Source organism: Cherax quadricarinatus, chromosome 74, assembly GCF_038502225.1.
Source record: "Cherax quadricarinatus isolate ZL_2023a chromosome 74, ASM3850222v1, whole genome shotgun sequence".
In the NCBI taxonomy this organism is placed as follows: Eukaryota; Metazoa; Arthropoda; class Malacostraca; order Decapoda; family Parastacidae; genus Cherax; species Cherax quadricarinatus.
The window spans coordinates 7,907,025-7,931,986 of record NC_091365.1 but is presented as its reverse complement, the minus strand read 5'-3'; the positions used below and the strand labels follow the sequence as shown (position 1 = coordinate 7,931,986).

Genomic DNA, 24,962 nt, shown 5'->3' with positions numbered 1-24,962 from the left:
CATCAAGGACCCCCCCTCCCCCTTGAATGGATCATGTCATTAATTTTATTTTTCGTGCAAAACTTTGCATGCAACTTTATTTTTCTTTATTAATTTTTCAAATAAGGAATATGGGGAGCACCAAACCCGTAGGGATTATACAGCGCCTGTGGGGGGATGAAAGATATTCAGGCAACTGGAACACAGATCCAATTCCCTAGATCAAGAGCCCCTAACCAGCATCAAGGAACCTCCTCCCTTGAGGGGTTAAATATAAAAAGGGTGCGGATAGGAATACCACTATTTTATTATGTTTTTATTTAGTACAAAGGTCAAATAAATAAAAGTATTCTTGTACATTTTTTTTTACATAATTCACCATTTGTCTTCAACATGTTGAGTATTAATTTATAAGCACTTCAGAACAAAGTTTACAGAGGAGAAACTGTACCGCTGTGCAAAGTTCCTTCGCTGTATTGTTCCCCCTAACTTATATATAAAGTACAATCAGGCTGTAACATGCCATGAACATTATTACAGCATGAAGGATAAGGTAAGTTCTTAACATGAATGGTCAGCCTTCTGTTTGATTTATTCCATAACCCTGCTAAGCAGCAGATACACTTCTCGGGTGAGTTTTGGATCCTGTCGACTGAATTAAGGAACATGTTAAAACTGCTATGAGGGACGCACAGCACGAAGGGATGTTGAATTTTGAATATGTAAAGCATTTATGTTTGGCCACCAAAGATACTGGGTTCGTTGCACAAACACAGATTCCTTACATTCATAATCAACCTTTGCTGCAGTGACTGTCTCTAGCTTAGAACGTCTGTGACTGCGTTTAATATCAAGCACACGATGTCTGTGACTCGTTTTTGCATCACAGCTATTTGTAAAAGTCTTATTACCGCAACAACTGCTTCAGCACGATATAACAGTCAATGAAAAGCACCATCAGCCTCTAGCGTAATGGTGATGCTAGCATATATAACACTAACGGCGTCATGTAAGGACAGCCCCAGTATTAAAATAGTCATTAGTTATTTTGTACCCGAACACACAATTCCCATTTATTATCACTGCAAAACTTCTTGTATAACTTTAACATCAATAGTCTTGCCAACACCAAGACGTTACTTTCAAGTCTGCAGCCACACGATACAAGCAGTTTTGTATGATGGCAGAGGTGATGGAGAAATTTAAGTGAAATTAACAAAAAATGTTTTTCAGACTGGATGTGAGCTGGCTGTCTTATCTCTGCACATGCTAGTAGTTAGTGACAAAACAACTTATTATTTTTGAAGCTAAAATAGTGGGTGAAACCATTAATTTACAGGAGCCAAACAAAATGCTGGAGGAAAAAAAGGTATTTCTTTCGTGATCCACCTGTGGGTCACAGTAAGAATGGTATCGTAAGCTGAGGCGATCATGAGCAACTCACAGTAGTTCCAATGGTGTAATCATCACATCCTTACTGTTGCAGGAGCTGCGGTACTCCAGTTATCCTCTTGACCACCAACACACTAGTCGAGGAAATATAGGAACTGTAACTGGGTCCTCAAGTGGTGGCGTGACCGCTCCTCACATTTACACTGCTTCTAGTAGTCGATGCACGCTAAATGTGACACAGTTTTATATTGTCTATAGCATGTGATATAGCAGCAAAGTATACATCGTATTTCAACGATGCTTTAACCTTATCATTTCAGGAGCAGTTATACCTAAATCTGGCACAGTTAAGGTTCACAGGTTTTCATCCTTTTGAACAGTGATAACGTGCGCATCTAGAGCCATTTGTAATGAGTTCCAATCCTAACTTCCTCATCCTTCACAAGAGGCACAGTTATAACTAATTCTGGGGTAATTGCATTAGCTTCGGAAACTTAGGCCATTAACAATTACAGTCTGTAGCTGATATGTCTTTAGCACTGGCTCACTTGTACTGTCAACAGAGAGAATCGTAGCCATTAATAGCATCTCCAGATACATTGCCTCCAAGTTCTTCCTTGGGCACCTCAAAGCCCCTGATCTTCATATAGTAACCTCCGGAGGTGTCCTTCGCCAAGGTAGACATCTTGTCGTCGTCCTTGTCTTTCACTACCACTCGTATAATGTACACTTCATTTACCTTATCCTTTTCCAGCATTTCATCGCTGGACATATTCACTTTGTCCTTGTCTATCACTTCCTTGTAAATTTCATCCACTCTGTCTTGGTTTAGCACTTCCTCTTTAAACACTTTGCTCGTTTCTCTTTTTCGCAGTCTTTCACTACTACCATTCCTTAAAAGATTTTCTTGCACTACAATATTTGAGGCCTTTGTAATTGACCTAGAACTACTTCTCTCACTTGGACTACTGCTACTCTTACGTCGAATTGGTGTTCTAAAAGAGTTGTTACTGTGTATGCTATCATTAAAACTGCTAATGTCTCTGGAAAACTTACTTGACACCTTTTCTCTCATTCTGTCTCCACTCTGAGAATAACTAAGATTAGGTAGACTAAGAGGAGCTTCACTTCGAGGAATGTTCCTATTCCTCCATGTATAATCACAGATCTCAGAGTAGTGGTTTTCGCACTCTTCCTCTTCCTCCTCATTCTCTGGTATTGGACTGATGTCGTCAATAACACGAGAATAGTCCATGTTTTCTATGGACCTTGTTGTCACGAAGCTGCTTTCACTTTCAGCTTTTTTCTCTATGTGTTTGGAACTTTTGCCGTTCTGCAGGACATAAGTATTTTGCTTCGAGACTTTCCTGTGGTCCGAGTTTTTCTTGTTTTCCAAGCTTGGGTCTTTCACTGGGTACCCATTGTAGCTGTTACTCCTGTCGTGGTAAGTGAACTTTGTTTTCTCTACGCTGTTCTCTCTAATCCTGAAGTCTCTAAATCTGTGCTCTCTGCTTTTATCCCTGGTCTTTTCTTTATTGGTTTGTGACGATCTACTCTCCCTGGAGTTGTCACGGTCTCGACCTTTCTTCTTGTCATGATCGGACAGGAACGACAAACTAAGAGGTCGGACACTCGTTAGTGGTTCCACAAACTTGTCGCTCAGTGACCGGGTCAATGACCTTGACCTCTTCTCAGTCACGTGGTGAGTAACCTGCAACCAGAGCGCTTAAATTAGATTTCGATTCATATTAAAAGGTACAGTTATTAGTTAACTTGCACAAAAATTTAGAATACTATAATTACAAGTTTACTTGTTTCCACTGTAGATAATGAGGGACATGGCCAAAAGTCGACGGCACATTACTTCTGAAGACCCAAAATAAATGGAGAGAGGAGTAAGCACATATAGTGAAGTGTCCACTAGCATCAAGTACTGATATAAACACTCGAAAAAGAGCCCTTATGGATAAAGACCGTCTTGCAAGCAACGAAGACATTTAATGAAAATGGAAGATTAAGTAACTTGCAACAACATAAGAGTAGGCAGAATACTACAGGATTTTAAAAAGAAGCATAATGCTGCAGGATATTGCAAGACTTCACCGAGCTGCAACGTAAGACTTAGAAGCAACAGCATGGACGTAAGTATGACCATTATTTTAACCAAAGAAACTTAGATAAGAAAAAACACAAGAAATATTTATTCAGATGATTTACAATCACAAATATAGCAGTTCAGTTAGAGGACTTACAAGTAGAAGAAGAAGATAAGTCATGCACTAGAGGATCCAGTCGACCCCCACCTTGATCTGCCTTCTCCAGGCGTCGGCCTCGTCCTCACAATAGGAGACGGTCTTCAGGAAGATGGGCGTCTTGGGGAACATCGGGTCCTTAACGGGCGTCAAGACAAAGTTGGACGACACGTCGATCTCGAAGAGAGTAGCTTGAGCCTCGTTGGTCATGGTGCAGGCCAGGATCACTGCCTCTTTCTGTGCCTGCTCCAGTCTTAGCACACCTGAGGTAGTGAGACAACTCACAGTTAAGCAACCACCTAATACCTCACAAACTAAATATAAAATACTGACAATCACAAAGTTAATTATAATTACACTTTAAATGAGCCACATATAAGGGGGCCACCTACCAGTAAAGCTACAAGGAACCACCTACCAGTCAAACTACAAGCGACCACCTACCAGTCAAACTGCAAGCGACTACCTACCAATAAAGCTACAAAAAAACAAACACCTACCAGTAAAGCTACAAGGGACACGAGGCATGTAGCCACATACAAGGCGGACGGTGATGGGTAACTTGTGGTTCTTGAGAATGTGAGCCATCAAGTACACATGGCTCGGGTTCTTGCTCGCTTTGTGCGCCGTCGTATAGAACCGACCAGAGGCTGAAAACGGCAAGAACACAACCTGAAAAAAAATGCAAGTTAGCAAATATGGCACAACGGCTGGGACAATTTTGCCAAACAGGCAAACTTAAGTTTAGTGTGTGCTTACCTACGCTTCCTCGAATTAGACCTTAATACCTCCCTATCTCTGTGCTGTATGACCCTTGAAGGGTTAAGCACTTTCCCGTGACTATAATACACAGAGCTGTATGTCCCACACTGGTTTGACGATTGAATTTATACAGGGTAATAATGTATAGAATATTAACCTTCAGGGTTTCCTAGATGTCTGAGGGTTCTTAATACAAATAAATTGGAGCTAAACACTCTTGTTGGATCGAACCTGATAGCCTACCCGTCTCAAGGCACTGTATAGTCCCTATGGATTTAGCGCTCTCAAACCACAGTACGGGTGGGGATCGAACTCACGGCAAGCAAGTCGTAAAACTCCAGGTCAGTCCGTGAGCCACTGGTTCTCCCCATGATTGTAATAAATATATGGAACTTTAGCCCCCCCGTGTCCCTTTCAAACAGTTGACCATATCCACGTAATACTCAGTTGTATATCAACTGTAGTATACAAATAAAAGTATGTTAATAAGACACAATATGTAGTATCGTCCACCAGAGACGTTTCGTCCACCAGGGACGAAACGTCTCAATAAATGCTATAAACCACATAGTGTTTTATTCACATATACTTGTTGCTGTCCCACGTGTAATGATGTACGTATACACAATTATAAACTTGATAATGTATTTAAATGTTTTTATCTCTATTGTATAATGGTAGGTAATCAGACTTGATCCAAGATAGAGTACCTTCAATTATTTAAAATCAAGAGCCCTTCACCAGCATTAAGGCACACACCCCCTTCCTTCCTTGAAGGGTTTTATGTATTGAATAATCTACACGGTTTAAGCGTTTTTGTATCAACACATTCTTTGATGAATGTGCAAAAAATAATTTCTAAACTCGTGTGTCAATTGTTATATTAGAAAAGTGTTTTAAAGAGCTGATCGCTTATATTAAACAACACATGCACAACACAGAGGTAGGTCGACTATATTTCGTTTATTTGGAACTAACAATATTTTAAGAATTTTTAAAATACCTATATTGCTACTATTAAGTTTTTATAGCGAAAATATTAAAAGTATTTTAATGAAACCATATATTTAAATTTTTATCTTAGCGCTGGTACGCACAAGTCAGAAACCTTTTATTACCAATAAATTTTATGATGAACGTAAAAATAGTTGACGTGAGTTACATACCACGCCATCTATGACACTCGACCTCACCTCCTGCCTTGAATGTATTGTCTCCTCTGTCCATTGTGTACTCTCCTGAAGACGTAATAAACGAAAACTTAAGTTTAGCATATAATATATATATATATATATATATATATATATATATATATATATATATATATATATATATATATATATATATATATATATAAAAATCACAGGACAAGTTTCATTTTATTATGAAATATAACCACAGTGACGTAATAAAATTACAAGCACTTTCGTATTCTCTCACATTTCTTGAGAATGATTGAGAGATCAAGAAAACACTTAGAATTTTATTACCATTAACTGTGGGTATAATGCATATTAATATATCACTTGTGTCTTCTATCTTAGTGCTTATATGTGTGTGCGTTTCACATCCCTGGGAAGTGTACAAAGCCTAACTAATCTTTTATGAACCAAACCAAGCCCTTGAGAGGTAAACTTAACTCTTGGGCAACAAATGCAAGAAGCTATTTAAACCAGATAAAACTCCTTAAAAAGCAAACACAGCGTTGTCGTTTAAAGTCAAGAACACTTTACCTCGTTCCTGTAATTGAGACACTGAGCAAACTTGTCGCAGTTGAAGACAGACATGGCATCGCGGCCCCGGCCTCCACTGTTGGTCTTCCTGGCGTTGAGGTCCTCGAAGATGCCCAGGAGCTTGAGGACGTGGCCGCTCTGCACCACCGTCTTCTGGTACGACACTCTACCATCCTCTGGCAGGAGAAAACAACATAACGTTGTGAGTCACGTTCTTTACCTTTCCATGTGCATGTAGAGGCTTTGGATGCTAGTGAAGCACGTCTCATCTAAGAAAGGGAAGCTGTCCTCCTTAGATCCAACCTGATTAAAATCTATTTACCTGGCGCTAATATCCGAAATGGATACAACTGTACACTAACATCAAGGATAATGTAATTCCTGAAATGTGGCGAATTCTGTATAACTACACCCCCCTCATGGAAGGTTCCTTGACGCTTGTGAGGGGCTCATGATCCAAGGAACTGGATCTGTGCTCCAGTTCCCTGAATTAAACCTTAATACTTTCCAAATCCCCCCACAAGCGCTGTATAATCCTACGGGTTTAGCGCTTCCCCGTTGATTATAAGAATATAACTACACTGACATGTGTGTCCTTACCACTGTATATACACACTTGTGAATATAAATCAAGATGCACAAATGTATACATAGTTATCGAAATAAACAATGAAAAACATATAACAGTGATATACACTGTTGCGTGTTATTCACTACGATATATTTGTATAATGATAGTGGTATATATTGTTAAAGAATGTACTATATTATATTATACACACACTAATGTATAGTGCATAACAATATAGTACGTTCTTTAGCAGTGTATACCACTATCAGTAAATAAGTGTATATCGTAGTGGTATGTACAACTAGGTGTACAGTTATAGTGTTATATACTGTGATATACATTGTTATATAGTGAGGAAGAGCAGTGCCAAGAAAGTCACAATGCTGGCACCACAGGAAGGTGAGGTGGGTACCTGGACATCAGTATAAAAGCTCTTTTAATCAAGGAATCGGAACTATCCTCCACTTCCTTGAATCAAACCTGGCTACCAACTTCGCCCTCATTCCAGGTGTTGTATGACTGATACAGGTTTAGCGCCCCGCCCCTACCATTACATGTTCAACTCTATAACGAAATCAATCACAAATGAAACGCACATTATATACATACATATTATCAGCTTACCTTTCCAGAAATCAACCTATCATGCAGGGAAGCAACCAGTCTATCAGCTAGAGAATCAACCTACCTTCCTTGGTCCTGGTATAAGCAGGAACGTCGTGACGAGTGAGGAAGAAAGATATCTTAGTGTTGGCCACTTGTTCCACTGTGGAGAAATAAGTGGCAGTGTGGCCGTCGTTCGTAATGATGGCGAACCAACCTGTTAAGGCAAGAGTTGGAGAGGATGAACCAGTCAGTAATAATAACCTGTATAGGTAATAGCAATATTAGCAGTAATAATGCTCGGTAAAATATATAATAATAATGAACATTTGGAAGTATAAACCGACTAATTACAATCGTAATTTTACGGTTTCCTTTTATTATTAAAATTGATGTTTTGTTGCAAGACTGTTTTAGAGCAATAAAGTTACTGTAAAACATCTTTTATTCTCCTTAACGAGTGTTATATTAAGTTTATAACTCTTAATAATATAATTATAATAGTGAATATACAAAGTGCATAACTCGGCTGTTTGATGGGTTACACCAGAACAATAAAGGGGTTGGGGTAGGTGGTGGTGTGTACTCACCAGTGTAGGCCTCTGGGATGACAATTGCTGGACCCACGGGAGTCAGGCCTCCGTCCCTACCAGGCTTCAACGACACGCCTCTCACCTGCAAGTACCAGGTCACACCAGGTCACTCCCACCACACTCAACACCAGGTCACGTGTAATTTTGCACGTGCCACTCGGAACAGAAAAGGTCATGTATTAGGTCAGGTCAGAGGTCGCACAAGAAATACTGGTCAAGAGAATTATTCAATTAGGTCAACACAGGTCATCTGCACTTCCAAGTTCAACAACAATTCAAGGAGGGTGCCCTGATGATGAAGTGCTCTTGATCCAAGTAACTAGAGCTACCCCCCCTCCTTGAATCAAACCTGATTACCTCCCACTGCCCTGGTACTGTATGACTCCTTCCGAGTTTGGCGCTTCCCCGTCATTATATGAATCACGTTTAAGGTCGTACGTGTGTAAAAAAAGGAAGTCGTGAATGAAGTATTAAAGCCAGTGAAGGTCGTTCCTCTATCATTCAGGTCAGTAAAGGTCGTTCTGAAACCCATCGCGTCAATGGTCGTACAGGCGCTACTCAATTTTGGAAAGGTCGTACTTTCGTAAGTCTGGAGACAAACATTCAGGTTAGAAAAGGTCATACATGAGCCAGTCAAGTGAGATAAGATCGTGAGGGAGCCGCTAGGGTCAGGAAAGGTCGTATAATAGTCACTCAAGTTACAGGTCAATTTTTTAACGCGCCTGCTGTCTCCCACCGAGATCTGGTGACCTTCCCCTCCCCACCCCCCTCAAAAAAAAAAAAAAGACATCAGCGTCATTCAATCGCTGTCTTGCCAATAGCGTGCTGGCATCACAGCTCAGATGACCCTCCGAACTACATCCTAACGTCATGTGGGATAGAAATATCTTACTGCTAAGAATAGCCAAGAAAATACAAAAATGTAGAAAGAGGTTTGGGCCAATGTCTCTGTCTTTCAAAATTTTTAACATGTCAAAAAAAGCTACAAATCGCGCGTGCGTGCGCACACACAGGGATGTTAAGAAGTATTTCTTCAGTCATAGAATTGTCAGGAAGTGGAATAGTCTAGCAAGTGATGTAGTGGAGGAAGGAACCATACATAGCTTTAAGACGAGGTATGACAAAGCTCAGGGAGCAGAGAGAGGACCTAGTAGCGATCTGTGAAGAGGCGGGGCCAGGAGTGGAGTCTCGACCCCTGCAACCGCAATTAGGTGAGTACACACACGTATTGAAGGGAGAGGAAGTGGTGTGAATGAAGGAACAAGATGACTCGTGGCTCTGGAGTACTAGGAGGCACAGCGGACTAAATTAAAATGTTATACTCTGTTCTTGTACAACTTTTACCGTTAAGAATGTCTTTGCAATACTATAAATATGATGTGTCAGTGGTTTGGCGTATATGGGTAGTGGAGGTCTGGAAGGTTCCAAGGGACCGAGCTGTAATGCCACACGCTAGTATGTGAATATACTGTTGTTGTTGAAGTTATTGACGATATTGGGTCCCTCTATTGTCTTTCAGGAGCTGTGTGAACAAATTCCGTCGAGTTTCTGCTCTAGGCTTTTTTCTTGGCGTTCGTTGACTCTGGAGACTAACATTTTTTGTATGTTTTGCTGTACGTTCATTGAGTTTGCCATAGAAGCTAAGTCCCATTTTTCTTGCCTTATGAAAAGCTTCCTTGACATCAAAGAAGTTTTTCATACGCTAGAAAAAATGGCACTTGGCCTCCTTGGTAAACTCTCAGACGATGGGTGGAACACGTATGACTATCAGTCTCCAGTGTCAACGAACACACACACACACACACACACACACACACACACACACACACACACACACAAAAAAAAAAAAAAAAAAAAAAAAAACAAAAAAAAAAAAAACGGAAAACTGGACCGAATCTGCTCACTAAGCACCCGGGAGCAGAGTGACCCAAGAGCGTGTTCAGGTATTCATTCAAGTATCTGAACATGCGAGAAAGGATGGCATGGTCACATACCTGAGCGAGTGTGACATCTGCAGCTCTCCTGGAACCATCCAGACCTCAACTACTTATATGCCAAACAACTGACACACACACACACACACATCATATTACAGGGGCATTATGAACAGTAAAAAAGTTGTACAGGAAGAGTGCAAACATATCAAAGAAACCAGACAGCATTTCAACCTAGTCCCGTATCTCTCCTGCAGTACTCTGGACCCATAATTCATCAAATTCCAAACTATTTCATTCGCCTCACCGCTTCCTCTCCTACTAGTATAGTATAATATATGTATCTTCTCCTACTAGAATATTATAAATATACATATCCGTGGAATTTGTATTCTGTATGACTTGAAGATCTTAACAGATCGAAAAATTATCCCAATAAAAATTCTTTTTGCAAACGTGTATTTTCTTCACTCGTATAAGGTCATGGAAGGGAAGGTCGTACATTGGCTCTCAGTGAACCGGTCAAGCAAGAGGTCAGGGAGAACAATGCCATATGACAAACAGCTGGAACTAATTTAATGTTTATTGTCATCCTCATCTGGCTTATTAGCCTATCTTGGGTTAAATATCCCTAAATTATGACCACGGAATACTTATAATAATTTTTACTCGACAACATAGGTGAAAACAAAGACGGGAATAACATCTGTAAATTTAACATAAAGCCAAATTATTTACACTAACGAGATTTAATTATGAATTTAACCGTTATATATATATATATAAACAAAGGGATGAAATTCCTAACGACCAGCGGGTATTTACACCGAGATGTGTATTTTTATTACGTATATATATACTGAGTTTATATTAACGCCTATTTTAGGAATTAAAGTATGCTTGTCATGGTTGTGTACAAGTGACTTGAAGCCTGAATGACCCTTTTGTAGTCAATAAGTTTTAAACTTGATAAACGAACCAAACAAGGTCATGTATACATCAAACGTGTATACATATTATATCTAGTGAGATACGTTAATCCCTGCCTTCGGTATTAAACTATTCTGGATTGGTGAAGTGTCTTAATGACCCTTGTGTAGTCAATAGGCTTTAACCTTATCAAACCAGCCTAACAAATCCTAACTAAACTTAACTAATCAACCATTCTGAGTGCACAGTTAACTTGTATAAATATAGTTTAAATTACCTAACACGTTACCGTTGAGGGTTAACAAGGAGGCACTGACTGACTGCACATTCCAAGAATAGTTCCAAAGAAAGGTACTATGACAGCCTATCAAAAAAAAATATTAATGCAATGTATATAGGTGAAAATGATTCAGGACTAAATAATTACAACTATAACATTTAATGATGGAAACAAAGAAGTACTTTTAAGAAAAAACTTTCATAATGTCAAATTTTCTAAGTACGTTATGCTGTTTACTTATATAGGTTCCACACGGGTACAAATAGGTGTAGTAGGTGAACTTACCTTTGTAGAGTTATAGGTGTTGTAGAGAAGTAGTGGGCGTGAGAGGTCTAGACCAGGCGGGGCTGTGGGTGTGTGCAGGTGGGCAGCGGTGGGCAGCTTGTGTCGCTTTAAGAGGCTTTTGGGCGTGAGGGCCATACCCACAGGTACTAAGTGTGGGCCCAGACCCGACCCACGCCCCACCGACGACCCAGACGAATGGGTGGACATCCCTAGACAGTGGGCGTCCCAGTGGGCGGGGTGATCACTACTACACTCACACACACACACACAGGGGCGTCTAGCCTACCAGGAGAGGACAAACATCACTCACATTCTCGTTATACAAGACAATAATCGCAGTTCTTATTCTCAGCCTTGACCTGTCCCTGGTGGTCGAGGAAGGAACGACCTGGCTGGTAGGTCACAGGCTGTGGTGTGGGCGTGCGGGCGTGCTGCCAGCCTCTTCTTGCTTAGCGGTGACTTGAGACCCTCGTCCACCTTCCTCACCAACTCATACTACCCACTAAAATTTAACTTTTTTCACAAAAATTACGACTCTTGACTATCTCACTTTCATTGCCTCTCTTCTCAAGCACTTATTTTCTCCGTCAGAACGTATGGCAGAGCAAGAATGTAACATACACTTGACCAGTACACAGCACTATAAGGTTCAAGCAAGCTACACAGTACAAGGGTAGTGTACATAGGTAGAGCGCAGCACAGCACGTCCACCCAGCGAGGCCGCTAGGCTACTACTGGGTTGCTTCTTGCCTCCTCTCTTGATCTTGGCCTGGAATCTGGAAAAAATAAAGAGGAATTATTGACCAACTGGGAGACACCAGTATTTCCCGTTGCAGCGCGTGGCTGCCACGCTGGTTATATTGCTCACCTGGGAACAGTATCCTCACTACTGCTATGCTCTAGTTCTTGACCCGCCACACCCTATCCCCGAGGTGATATACACTGTGAAGTGTATGTTTGCAGTGTATGTACACTGAAGAGTGTATTTCTAAGTGTTTATACAAACTGATAATGGCTTATTATAATATGCCATTATCAATGTGAATATACGGAGATAATTATCTCCGTATATTCACCGAGAAGTGTACATTTCTCGGCGTATATACATTTAGTGTATATTTCTCAGCGTATATACACTAAGAATGTATATTTTTGGCGCATATAAAATGAAAACATTCATATTTCAGGTGAATATGCACTAAGGGCGGCACACTTCCCTGTGCATGACACTGAAAAATACACAAATACACATACACACTGAGATGTATATTTCTCAGTGTATATACACCGAGAGTCTACTCTAACACCTGTTTTAGAAGTGAAAGTACCCAATACTGGTGGTGTACAGGTGACGGGAAGCTTTAATAAGGCTCAAATACGCCCTTAATGTTAAAATTCCTTATTATAAATATCCCTTATTATAAACATAATGCTACTAGCGTTTAAAAATTAAAATTTATTAAGTTATGAAGTTGTCAACGCAGCACTTGAAGTGGTTGTTAGGCTTTACCAGAAGAAAATCGGGGAAGGTAGCACTAGTTCCTTGGATCAAGAGTCCTTCCCCAGCATCAAGGTACCATCCTCCTCTGAAGGTTATCTGACCTCAGGAAGGACAGGTTCTTGTGTCTGGCAGGTGAGAAGGGCGTTGCCAGGGGTAGCGGGGACTGATCGTACCTGGGAAGATTAGACACGTTGCAAAACGATTTTTTTTTTGAGACAACGTTTTGCTCTATGTAAGGCGAAACGTTGTACCAACCTAAGGTTGTTCTGTAACGTATGTGTGTGTGAGAGCAGTACATCTGGATAGTAGCTCCGTCACTCACTACTAATGGCTACCGAGTGACGCAACTCTGTACGTCACAGTAGCTCCGTCACTCAGTACTAGTGGCTACTGAGTGACGCAACTCTGTACGTCGCAGTAGCTCCGTCACTCAGTATTAGTGGCTACTGAGTGACGCAACTCTGTACGTCACAGTACCCACGTCACTCAGTACTAGTAGCTACTGACTGACGCAACACTGCTCCTACTACCACTCACCGGAACTTCCCTCCACGGAGAGAGGAAAAGACTTCCGGCACTGACATACCAAGATACAGGACCTGACACACCTTGTGAAGGTCTATCCACACGTATATTCATTTGGAAGCACTAAACCCACAAGGGTCATACAAAGCCTGAGATGTACGAGGCAAAAGATAGGGTATGTACACTGAAAGGTATGTACATATATCTCAGCGTATATCTACCTGGAGGGTGTTCCGGGGATCAACGCCCTCGCAGCCCGATCCATGACCAGGCCTCACGGTGGATCAGGGCCTTATCAACCAGGCTGTTACTGATGGTCACACGTAATCCAACGTACGAGCCAAAGCCCGGTTGATCTGACACTGATTTTAGGTATCTGCCCAGCTCGCTCTTGACGACATCCAGGGGTCTATTGGTAATTCCCCTTATGTATAATGGAACAGCCTTGGGCCCCCTGACACTGTTGTCTCTCAGTGTACTCATGGCACCCCCTGCTTTCATCGGGGTATGTTTCACTATCTGCTTAGTGTTTTGCTTTCATAGGGAGTGATTTCTGTGTGCAGATTCGGGACCAGTCCCTTTAGGGTTTCCCAGGTGTATATTATAATGCATCTTTCTCGTCTGCGCTCAAAGGAGTAGAGGTTTAATTTAATCCCTGTTTATAGGCATTCAAGTATTCTTGACAGGTGGTGAACAGGTTACACGCAGCTTAATGACCCTCGTATAGTCGAGAAGCTTCAAACCAGATCAACCAATCCGATTCCTCACATTAAGAGACCTTCACCAGCATGGTGGCACCTCGAAGGCCACAAGCAGTGCCAGGTGACTCAGACAGTGACTAACACAGGTAAGTCATGCAGGTGCTGGTCAACCAACACTCACCCATGACTATAAAGTTTTATGCCGAAGTCTTATACAGGGAAGTTCCAAGAAGCCATAAAACTTGCTGTTATGTGCGTTGGTAATGATACGTTTTGTCGTCTTCAAGGCTGTGAAGCAAGGAATGTCTGAGTTTTAGTGCCCTTCAAGGGTGATGGGGAGGAAGGGATGATGGATAAAGAGGGAATTGAAGCAGTTTTCCCCTTAGCTGAATCAAATCAGAAAACCTCCCATTTACTGTTTCATGGATCCTGCTGGTTTAGCGCTTTCCTATAACATAGTAATAATAAGTGTTAAGCTGCTGCAATAAAGGTTTAAGCTTCTGTAACAAAACTTTCGGCTGTAATAAAGCTTTAAACTTCTGTAATAAAGTGTTAAGCTGCTGTAATAGAGGTTCAAGCTTCTGTAACAAAGTTTTAGGCTGCTGTAATAAAGCTTTAAGCTTCTGTAACAGGATAACCCCAGAAAGTCAGTGCGTCATCGAGGACTGTCTGTCTTATTTCCATTGTGGTCCTTCAATCTCGTCTCCCAGGATGCCACCCACACCAGTCCACTAACACCCAGGTACCTACTTGCTTGCTAGATGAACGGGTGTAAGGAAACACGCCCAATTTTTTCACCCTTGCCGGGGATCGAACCACGGACACTCAGTGTGTGTGAAGCGAGAGTGTTACCTCAGCTTCACTCTCCACTCGTTCCCTGATTTGTTCATAACAACGTAAGAATATGACAACAGTTTTATAATAATAATAATAATAATAATAATAATAATAATAATAATAATAATAATAATAATCTTTATTTCTACAAGTACATGTACAAAGTATATAGGCCTAGCTGACATCAATGACATACTACTATATAGAAATCCCCTTGTTATGCAGAGCATTTCGGTGATGTCACTGAAAGGGGTCAACACACAAACGTATAAGTCGTGTAACGCGCTTTTGCTGGGACTTCATCTGCGTACAGCTTTATGAAGTCAGGAGCTCTAAGAACATAAGAAGGAGCACTGCAGCACGCTTACTGGCCCATGCTAGGCAGGTTTATCGTGACCTGATAAAAGCTATACACAGAGCGAGACGTTACAGTGAAAAGTCGAGACACACGTTTCTCCTTCTGGACCGAAATGTCTTGTGGGTTAACTGTGAATTGCTGTAGCCACGGTACTGTAACTTGTGTTGTGAACTGTACCGGCCACTGTACTGTAACCTGAATTCCTGTGTACATTACCCTTGTTGTAGTGCCGCCAGATTCTACTGTCTGCTCCTTTCATCTCTTTTATTTATGTGTAGTCCTCATTTCGTTCGCTTGAGTGTTATCCCTCTCAGGGTGCTGGTGCTGATTGAGTGCTAACAACCAGCCTCATGCTTGAGGGAGAGTCGCCTCAGTGCATGACGGAATGTAGTGACTACCAGCCCTGCCCAGTTCTGTCTACCACCACTACTACCCCACACTCTCCCCTGCTCTCTCTCTCTCTCTCTCTCTCTCTCTCTCTCTCTGTCTCTCTCTGTCTCTGTCTCTGTCTCTCTCTCTCTCTCTCTCTTTTTTTTTTTTTTTTTTTTTTTTTTTTTTTTTTACACATGGTTTGACAAGGTTAAGGATCCCTAGCTTTATTGACAAGCTATTTACAGGTTAAGGATTCCTAACTTCCTAACAGCTCATTTGAAAGCATTTTTATTGTTATGAGACATACAAGTAGGGAACAGGATGAAGTTGGAGCCATCTGTGGGCCAGCATTTTCATTTGATCAACTGACGTTATCTCGTTGACATCATTATGCTGAACGAATGTGTTCCATACTCGAGTCATCCTGGGTATGTATGATCTCAGATGGAGTGATGTTCTGGAGAAGGGTACAGCCAGAGTGAAGTTGCTGCTTTCTGCCCGTCTTGTGGCATAAAAGCTTGTTTCTCTCTCTCTCTCTCTCTCTCTCTCTCTCTTTCTCTCTCGCTCTCTCTCCCGCTCTCTGTCTGTCTCTACCCTTGCATGGCTTGTTCACCAGTGCACGACATGTCTAGCAAGAATAATAAATCACAATAACGTGGCTGCGCAACTCACAACTAACCTGCAGCGTGAAAGGACGGTCACTGTCAGGTCATAACCACTTGTGACATGAGAATCCTCCAGCAGGGACCGAAACGTCGTCATAAGGATCACGTGCAGGCAATATGTGAATCAACATGTATGTTTTTGTGACATCTACCTAGCCATGCATGTCTGACGTGCATGGCTACAACCTCTTTATCTGTGTAAGTCATATCTCTACCTGTGTAAGTCATGTCTACTTGTATAAGTCATATCTCTGTGTAAGTCATGTCTCTACCTGTCTAAGTCATGTCTACTTGTGTAAGTCATAACACTGGTTAATTGGCCCAACACACTCCAGTGACAATCTCAGCCTTCTTATGTAAAGAGTACACAACAGTGTTGAAAGTTTGATGCCGACCAGACGAGGCTTTCTCAAGGTATTACACGGTAACCAAAATCCAGAATAGTTGACAACTGACTGAGCAGAGGGCGCTTGCATACGGCAGGAGTTGCAAGAAACTCTGCATAGTTACATTGCAAAATTGTTCAAAGTTTGAAGACGACCGGATGAAGCGTTCTGAAGCTATAAAGAAAAACTTGGCAAGAAAAGATCCAGAAAGTCACTGAGATGTATTCCTTCAAGGATACATGATGAAGCTTCAAGCCCAAGGATACATAACGAAGCTTTAAGCTCAAGGATACATAACGAAGCTTCAGGCTCAGGGATATATGACGAAGCTTCAAGCTCAGGGATACATAAAGAAGGTTCAAGCTCAGGGATACATAACGAAGCTTTAAGCTCAAGGATACAAAACGAAGTTTCAGGCTCAGGGATACATAAAGAAGGTTCAGGCTCAGGGATACATGACGAAGCTTCAGGCTCAGGGATACATAAAGAAGGTTAAGGCTCAGGGATACATGACGAAACTTCAGGCTCAGGGATACATGACGAAGCTTCAGGCTCAGGGATACATGACGAAGCTTCAAGCTCAGGGATACACAATGAAGCTTCAAGCTCAGGGATACACAATGAAGCTTCAGGCTCAGGGATACATGACGAAGCTTCAGGCTTAGGGATACATGACGAAGCTTCAAGCTCAGGGATACACAATGAAGCTTCAAGCTCAGGGATACACAATGAAGCTTCAAGCTCAGGGATACATAACGAAGCTTCAAGCTCAGGGATACACAATGAAGCTTCAAGCTCAGGGATACACAATGAAGCTTCAAGCTCAGGGATACATGACGAAGCTTCAGGCTTAGGGATACATGACGAAGCTTCAAGCTCAGGGATACACAATGAAGCTTCAAGCTCAGGGATACATAACGAAGCTTCAAGCTCAGGGATACATAAAGAAGCTTCAGGCTCAGGGATACATGACGAAGCTTCAGGCTCAGGGATACATGACGAAGCTTCAGGCTCAGGGATACATAAAGAAGCTTCAGGCTCAGGGATACATGACGAAGCTTCAGGCTCAGGGATACATGACGAAGCTTCAAGCTCAGGGATACACAATGAAGCTTCAAGCTCAGGGATACATGACGAAGCTTCAGGCTCAGGGATACATAAAGAAGCTTCAGGCTCAGGGATACACAATGAAGCTTCAAGCTCAGGGATACACAATGAAGCTTCAAGCTCAGGGATACATAACGAAGCTTCAAGCTCAGGGATACACAATGAAGCTTCAAGCTCAGGGATACATGACGAAGCTTCAGAATACATAAAGAAGCTTCAGGCTCAGGGATACATGACGAAGCTTCAGGCTCAGGGATACATGACGAAGCTTCAAGCTCAGGGATACACAATGAAGCTTCAGGCTCAGGGATACATGACGAAGCTTCAAGCTCAGGGATACACAATGAAGCTTCAAGCTCAGGGATACATGACGAAGCTTCAGGCTCAGGGATACATAAAGAAGCTTCAGGCTCAGGGATACATGACGAAGCTTCAGGCTCAGGGATACATGACGAAGCTTCAAGCTCAGGGATACACAATGAAGCTTCAAGCTCAGGGATACATAACGATGCTTCAAGCTCAGGGATACACAATGAAGCTTCAAGCTCAGGGATACATAACGATGCTTCAAGCTCAGGGATACACAATGAAGCTTCAAGCTCAGGGATACATAACGATGCTTCAAGCTCAGGGATACACAATGAAGCTTCAAGCTCAGGGATACATAACGATGCCTCAAGCTCAGGGATACACAATGAAGCTTCAAGCTCAGGGATACATAACGATGCTTCAAGCTCAGGGATACATAACGAAGCTTGCACGCAGGATCAAGCTGGAGTGCAAGAAGCTTAACAAACGCTTCAGTTTAGAGGGCGATAGTCTAATTATTTATGCTGGCTCCACTCTAAGTGGGAGCCAGAGGCTGTAACACAACAACGGTACTTCCAACTGCACACACTTGATGAGTACCAGTAGTCTGTAGATAGTGTATACATTGTTGGTGAACGGAACTACTAGTGTATACATTGTTGGTGAAAGGAACTACCAGTGTATACACTGTTGGTGAAGGAACTACCAGTGGATACATTGTTGGTGAATGGAACTACCAGTGTATACATTGATGGTGAAAGAACTACCAGTGTATACAGTGTTGGTGAACGGAACTACCAGTGTAAGACACTCTTGGTGAAGGAACTGCCAGTGTATACATTGTTGGCGAAGGAACTACCAGTGTATACATTGTTGGTGAAGGAACTACCAGTGTACACATTGTTGGTGAAGGAACTACCAGTGTATACATTGTTGGTGAAGGAACTACCAGTGTATACACTGTTGGTGAAGGAACTACCAGTGTATACATTGTTGGTGAAGGAACTACCAGTGTATACATTGTTGGTGAAGGAACTACCAGTGTATACATTGTTGAAGGAACTACCAGTGTATACATTGTTGGTGAAGGAACTACCAGTTTATACACTGTTGGTGAAGGTACTACCAGTGTATACATTGTTGGTGAAGGAACTACCAGTGTATACATTGTTGGTGAAGGAACTACCAGTGTATACATTATTGGTGAAGGAACTACCAGTGTATACACTGTTGGTGAAGGAACTACCAGTGTATACATTGTTGGTGAAGGAACTACCAGTGTATACATTGTTAGTGAAGGAGCTACCAGAGCATACAGTATATTGTTGCAATAAGATCACAGTAAACAGGTGATATCACAATATGCAAAACCACCACTGTGAAAAAATAGTGAACTTCGAAGTGCTTTCGTGATTTCTCACTTTATCACACTTCCTAGATAATGTGAGAAATCACGAAATCTCTTGGAGGTTCACTAATTTTTCACAGTGGTTGTTCTGCATAGTTTATTGACATATTGAACCAGCAATATATATATATATATATATATATATATATATATATATATATATATATATATATATATATATATATATATATATATATATATATATATATATATATATTCTGGGTAAGGCAATGCGTGTAAGCAGATAAAATTTGTCATGAGAAGTCACAACAGTCTTCCAGAGTTACCTTGGCTTATGATCACGTTACTTTCTTAAGCAGAAAGGAACTGGAGAGAGGCAACAGAAGAGTAGATGGGAAAGAGTAAATTCGTACGATACACAGTGTCACCTGGTCCACGCTAGAGAGAGATGCTACTCCTAGGATCGCAAAGGAGTCATTAAGCGTCTGTCGGTCCACAGTAGAGGGGTGCTACTTCTAGGATTTAGTAAAGGAGTACAGTGCCTCCTGGTCCACGCTAGACACCTGCTACGCACACTCAAACGTCCCCACTAATAGATTTGTGCAATCATTTCTTAAAGTTGCCCAAGGTATTACTTAACACTTTGTTTCACTCTTCTACAACTCTACTGACAAATATGTGCTTTCATATATCGCTTCTGAATACGAATTTACCCAATTTCAATACGTTATTTAGAGTTTTCTTCGGTTTGATGGCCTCTGTTATCTTTTTTTGTTATACATGTATATCCTTCATTTATGCCAGTCCTCCACTTGTGCACTGCCGTCAGTGCAGGAAGTCACAAAGATACCACAGTCACTTAACGCCAGAATTTAACTACAGTAGGTCAATAAAACTCAAATTCCTGAACATATATGAAAAGTAAAGTATTGACTTGCATAGCGTCGTCGAGGTATTTACAGACGGACTCCCTCCTTCAAGACTCGACCTTCAAGGTATATGGCTGGAGAAGGTTTGTCTGGGTGGCCAGCCAAGCCGAACTAGTTACACACACTAAATACACATTTGTATACATGAATACATACGTACGTACGTTCATCAATATATACGTAGATTCCTACATACATGATGAGAACAAAAAGGCACAATACCCTGACTGGGACAATACACACATAACCAGCACATAGGAGAGGAGCTTATGACGACGTTTCGGTCCAAATCGGACCGAAACGTCGTCATAAGCTCCTACATGTATGTGCGAGTTATTTATATATTCATGATGAGATCTGATGCAAGGAAGGATAGCTCCACTGCCTTAGATCAAAAGCCCTTCACCAGCATCAATACACCCCACTTTAAAGACTGGTGCTACCCATGCAATTTTAAAAGTGTCTACACTTAATGTGATATAAATCTTAGTTAATGCCGTGCACAGGACTTCAGCAGCTTCCTCAAGCATTCACGAAGAAAATGTATGAGATCCCATCTCGTGTGAGGAATCCAGGGCGTTATTTTGACTTTTTAACCTGTTCTTGTGTAACAGAAATGCTGCTCTTCTCTAACCTGTTCTTGTGTAACAGCAGTGTGGTTCAGGAGCGTGTGTGTGTGGCAAGGCCTCTCTTTACCAGTTTCCGGCAGCAGCAGTTTCCATTATCAATGCTGGTTCTTGGAAGCATTTACTGAGTGCTTCATAGATTTCCAGGTGTGTGTAATACTTGTACAGTGTCCCCTTTGAAGTAACTGTTTCTCCTTAGTGCATTGCCTCAGTTCTTAAGGTGGGTTATTAGCCAAAAGAAAGCAGTCTGGGTTACACATACCATCCCAAGTACTTGGGCTGGTAACCGCGTCTACCAGTCCGGAGTTGACCCACAAGTCAGCCCATGAGGCTGTTGTCCTGCAGACCTCACCCAAGGAAGTCTTCGTGGCAGCCATATAGACCTGAAGCTGCGTATCACAAGACAGGATGGACCACGCAAGACACACGGCTCCTCACACAATGCTCAGCTTACGAATTATTTTAAGCACAGGTACACATAAGTACAATTACCATACATAGTGTAAATTACCCACCAAAATAACCTCAAAAAAGGCCAATGTGACACTGGGTAACTCAAATGTGTGAAAATTAGTTCAATAAAAGATATACTTGGAATAAGGTAAACTGAGCTATTTATATTAACTTTAGAGGATCAGATCACAATAATAGGGGAAGTGGAGGAGTGTTGGAGGATGTGAATATCACCAACACCGCTAAGGTATTGGAGGTGATGTAGGTAATGCTGGAGGTGGTGTTGGTGAGGTAATGGACGTCACCAACAATACCAAGGTATTGGAGGTAATGTTGATGAGGTAGTGTTGGTGAGGTGGTGTTGATGAGGTAGTGCTGCTGAGGTGATGTTGATGAGATGATGTTGGTGAGGTGATGTGGATGAGGTGGTGTTGATGAAATAGTTTTGGTGAGGTGGTGTTGGTGAGGTGGTGTTGGTGAGGTGATGTTGATGAGGTGGTGTTGATGAGGCAGTGTTTGTGAGGTGGTGTTGGTGAGGCAGTGACCAACACACCAGAGTGGTGGCGTCCACATAACTTGACATTCCTCAGCTCACAGCCGGTCACCAGAACTAAGAGATTATCATCAAGGTTTCTCAGTGTCGTAATTGTTGCTTCTGTGTGCTGTAACTGTTCCTTGTGTGTGGAGTATGTCTCCACTACTGCCTCATCCAAGTTACTCAACTTTTCAACCAGCCTGAGACTAAAGAAATACCTCCTAACATCCCTATAGTCCATCTGTATCTTCAGTTTCCACCTGTGTCCCCTTGATCCAGGTCCTCTTAATTCTGTCCATATCAAGCCTATCGATTTCCTTTAAGAGTTTGTACATATTAACCAAGTCTCTCCCTGTCCTTCTCTCCACCAAGGTTGTCAGGTTCAGTTCCTTCAACCTCTCCTCATAGTGCATTCCTCCCAATTCTGGTACCAGCGTGGCTGCCAACCTTTCCCAGTGTTTTCACGTGCTTTACCAAGTGTGGCCTCCATGTTGGGGCTGCATACGCGATGACTGATACCACATACGTATGTTGTATAAAAGATTCACAAGTATTTTTTGTGTAAGTTCATGTGTACTCACCTGTTTGTGGTTGCAGGGGTCGAGTCACAGCTCCTGGCCCCCGCCTCTTCTTTGTGTAAGTTCATGTGTACTCACCTGTTTGTGGTTGCAGGGGTCGAGTCACAGCTCCTGGCCCCCGCCTCTTCGCTGGTCGCTACTAGGTCCACTCTCTCCCTGCTCCATGAGTTTTATCGAACCTCTTCTTAAAGCTATGTATGGATCCTGCCTCCACTATATCACTCCAGATTATTCCACTTCCTGGCAAATCTATGGCTGAAGAAATACTTCCTAACATCCCTATGACTCATCTAAGTTTTCAACTTCCATTTTTGACGCCTTCTTGCTGTTCCATGTCTGAAACATCCTGTCCTTACCCAGTATTTAAAGTTATCATGTCCCTCCTATCCCTCCTGTCCTCCAGTGTGTGTACTCACCTATTTGTACTCACCTATTTGTGGTTGCAGGGGTCGAGTCACAGCTCCTGGCCCCGCCTCTTCGCTGATTGCTACTAGGTCCTCTCTCTCCCTGCCCCATGAGCTCTATCATACCTCGCCTTAAAACTATGTATGGTTCCTGCCTCCACCACATCACTTTCTAGGCTATTCCATGGCCTGACTACTCTATGACTGAAGAAATACTTCCTAACATCCCTTTGATTCATCTGAGTCTTCAACTTCCAATTGTGACCTCTTGTGTCTGTGTCCCATCTCTGGAACATCCCGTCTTTGTCCACCTCGTCTATTCCGCGCAGTATTTTATATGTCGTTATTATGTCTCCCCTGACCCTCCTGGCCTCCAGTGTCGTCAGGCCGATTTCCCTCAACCTTTCTTCATAGGACAATCCCCGTAGCTCTGGGACTAGTCTTGTTGCAAACCTTTGCACTTTCTCTAATTTCTTGACGTGCTTGACTAGGTGTGGATTCCAAACTGGTGCTGCATACTCCAGTATGGGCCTGACGTAGATGGTGTACAGAGTGTGTGTGTGTGTGTGTGTGTGTGTGTGTGTGTGTGTGTGTGTGTGTGTGTGTGTGTGTGTGTGTGTGTGTGTGTGATGACGCTACAGAAAGCGTGTGCTACAGTCGACCAAAAACTTACCTTTCACTGTGTAAGACAGAGGAATATTTATGTGTGTAAGACACGTTACGATGCGTGCACCAGGAGAGAGAGAGAAAGAGAGAGAGAAGCGAGAGAGAAGAAGAGAGAGAAGGAGAGAGAGAGAAGAAGAGAGAGAGAAGGAGAGAGAGAGAAGAGAGAGGAGAGACAGGAGAGAGAGAGGAGAGAGAGAGGAGAGAGAGAGAAGAAGAGAGAGAGAGGGTAAGGGAAGGGTAGAGTCTCCCTCTTTCTACCCTTCCCTGGTAGGGAAGCAGATTCATGTCAAGATTTTCTCCTGGCTGACACACAATGTTTGTCATCACTAACCCATAACATGTGTGTGTGTATGTATGTGTGTGTGTGTGTGTGTGTGTGTGTGTGTGTGTGTGTGTGTGTGTGTGTGTGTGTGTAAATCATCTCCTTTTATTCATTTTCTCCCCCCCCCTCACCTTCACTACATCTCACTCTCAGACAGAAATGATCATAATTTAAAAGTTTACTGAGAAAAGCAGCGCCTCAGAGTGACTAAACCGGAAATTACTTACTGAGGAAGACTGAGAGAGAGAGTCGCAGACATGATGAGTACGACGTACACTGAGTACAACTTAGACAAAGTTCAGCTTAGGAGGAGTACAACTTAAAGAGTCGACGATGACAGTAAGATGGAGTGGAACACTGGCCAAGCACGAAGACGTCAGCAAATAAGTAGGCAACGTCAGTAATCATTAACTGACATTACCCAACATCAGAGAACGTCAGCCACGTCTCTAGACGCCGGGGTACCGTAAGATGATGAGGGAGAAGAAGGATCATGGGAGAGTCTTACATCACTGATGTTACACCGTAGCTCACACCCAAACCTTCTCCACTCCACTTCTCAGAACACTACAACACCCTCACTATCACCAGCAAGGTCAGTGTACCTGTAACACCCTCACTATCACCAGCAAGGTCAGTGTACCTGTAACACCCTCATTATCACCAGCAAGGTCAGTGTACCTGTAACACCCTCACTATCACCAGCAAGGTCAGTGTACCTGTAACACCCTCATTATCACCAGCAAGGTCAGTGTACCTGTAACACCCTCACTATCACCAGCAAGGTCAGTGTACCTGTAACACCCTCATTATCACCAGCAAGGTCAGTGTACCTGTAACACCCTCACTATCACCAGCAAGGTCAGTGTACCTGTAATATCCTCACTATCACCAGCAAGGTCAGTGTACCTGTAACACCCTCACTATCACCAAGAAGGTCAGTGTACCTGTAACACCCTCACTATCACCAGCAAGGTCAGTGTACCTGTAACACCCTCACTATCA

The 24,962-nt window shown here is 42.3% G+C and overlaps 1 protein-coding gene across 5 annotated transcripts in view; it reads right to left on the bottom strand.

Annotated features, from left to right (window-relative positions):
- Nucleotides 1-328: 328 nt before the first annotated feature.
- LOC128700214 (uncharacterized) overlaps nt 329-24,962 on the bottom strand; it is a 258,421-nt gene continuing 233,787 nt past the window's right edge. For 2 of the 5 annotated variants that reach the window (XM_070100766.1, XM_070100767.1), the window contains exons 3-10: nt 11,315-12,090; nt 7,883-7,967; nt 7,378-7,509; nt 6,119-6,294; nt 5,552-5,623; nt 4,124-4,295; nt 3,675-3,886; nt 329-3,082 (exon numbers count right to left, since the gene is read on the bottom strand). In XM_070100766.1, the coding sequence (XP_069956867.1) occupies nt 1,928-3,082; nt 3,675-3,886; nt 4,124-4,295; nt 5,552-5,623; nt 6,119-6,294; nt 7,378-7,509; nt 7,883-7,967; nt 11,315-11,521 (2,211 nt within the window). In that variant the 5' untranslated portion in view covers nt 11,522-12,090 and the 3' untranslated portion in view covers nt 329-1,927. Of the gene's footprint in view, nt 3,083-3,674; nt 3,887-4,123; nt 4,296-5,551; nt 5,624-6,118; nt 6,295-7,377; nt 7,510-7,882; nt 7,968-11,314; nt 12,091-12,824; nt 12,973-24,962 lie in introns of those variants that run through there. The other 3 variants (XM_053793271.2, XM_070100768.1, XM_070100769.1) reach the window with 3 other exon arrangements.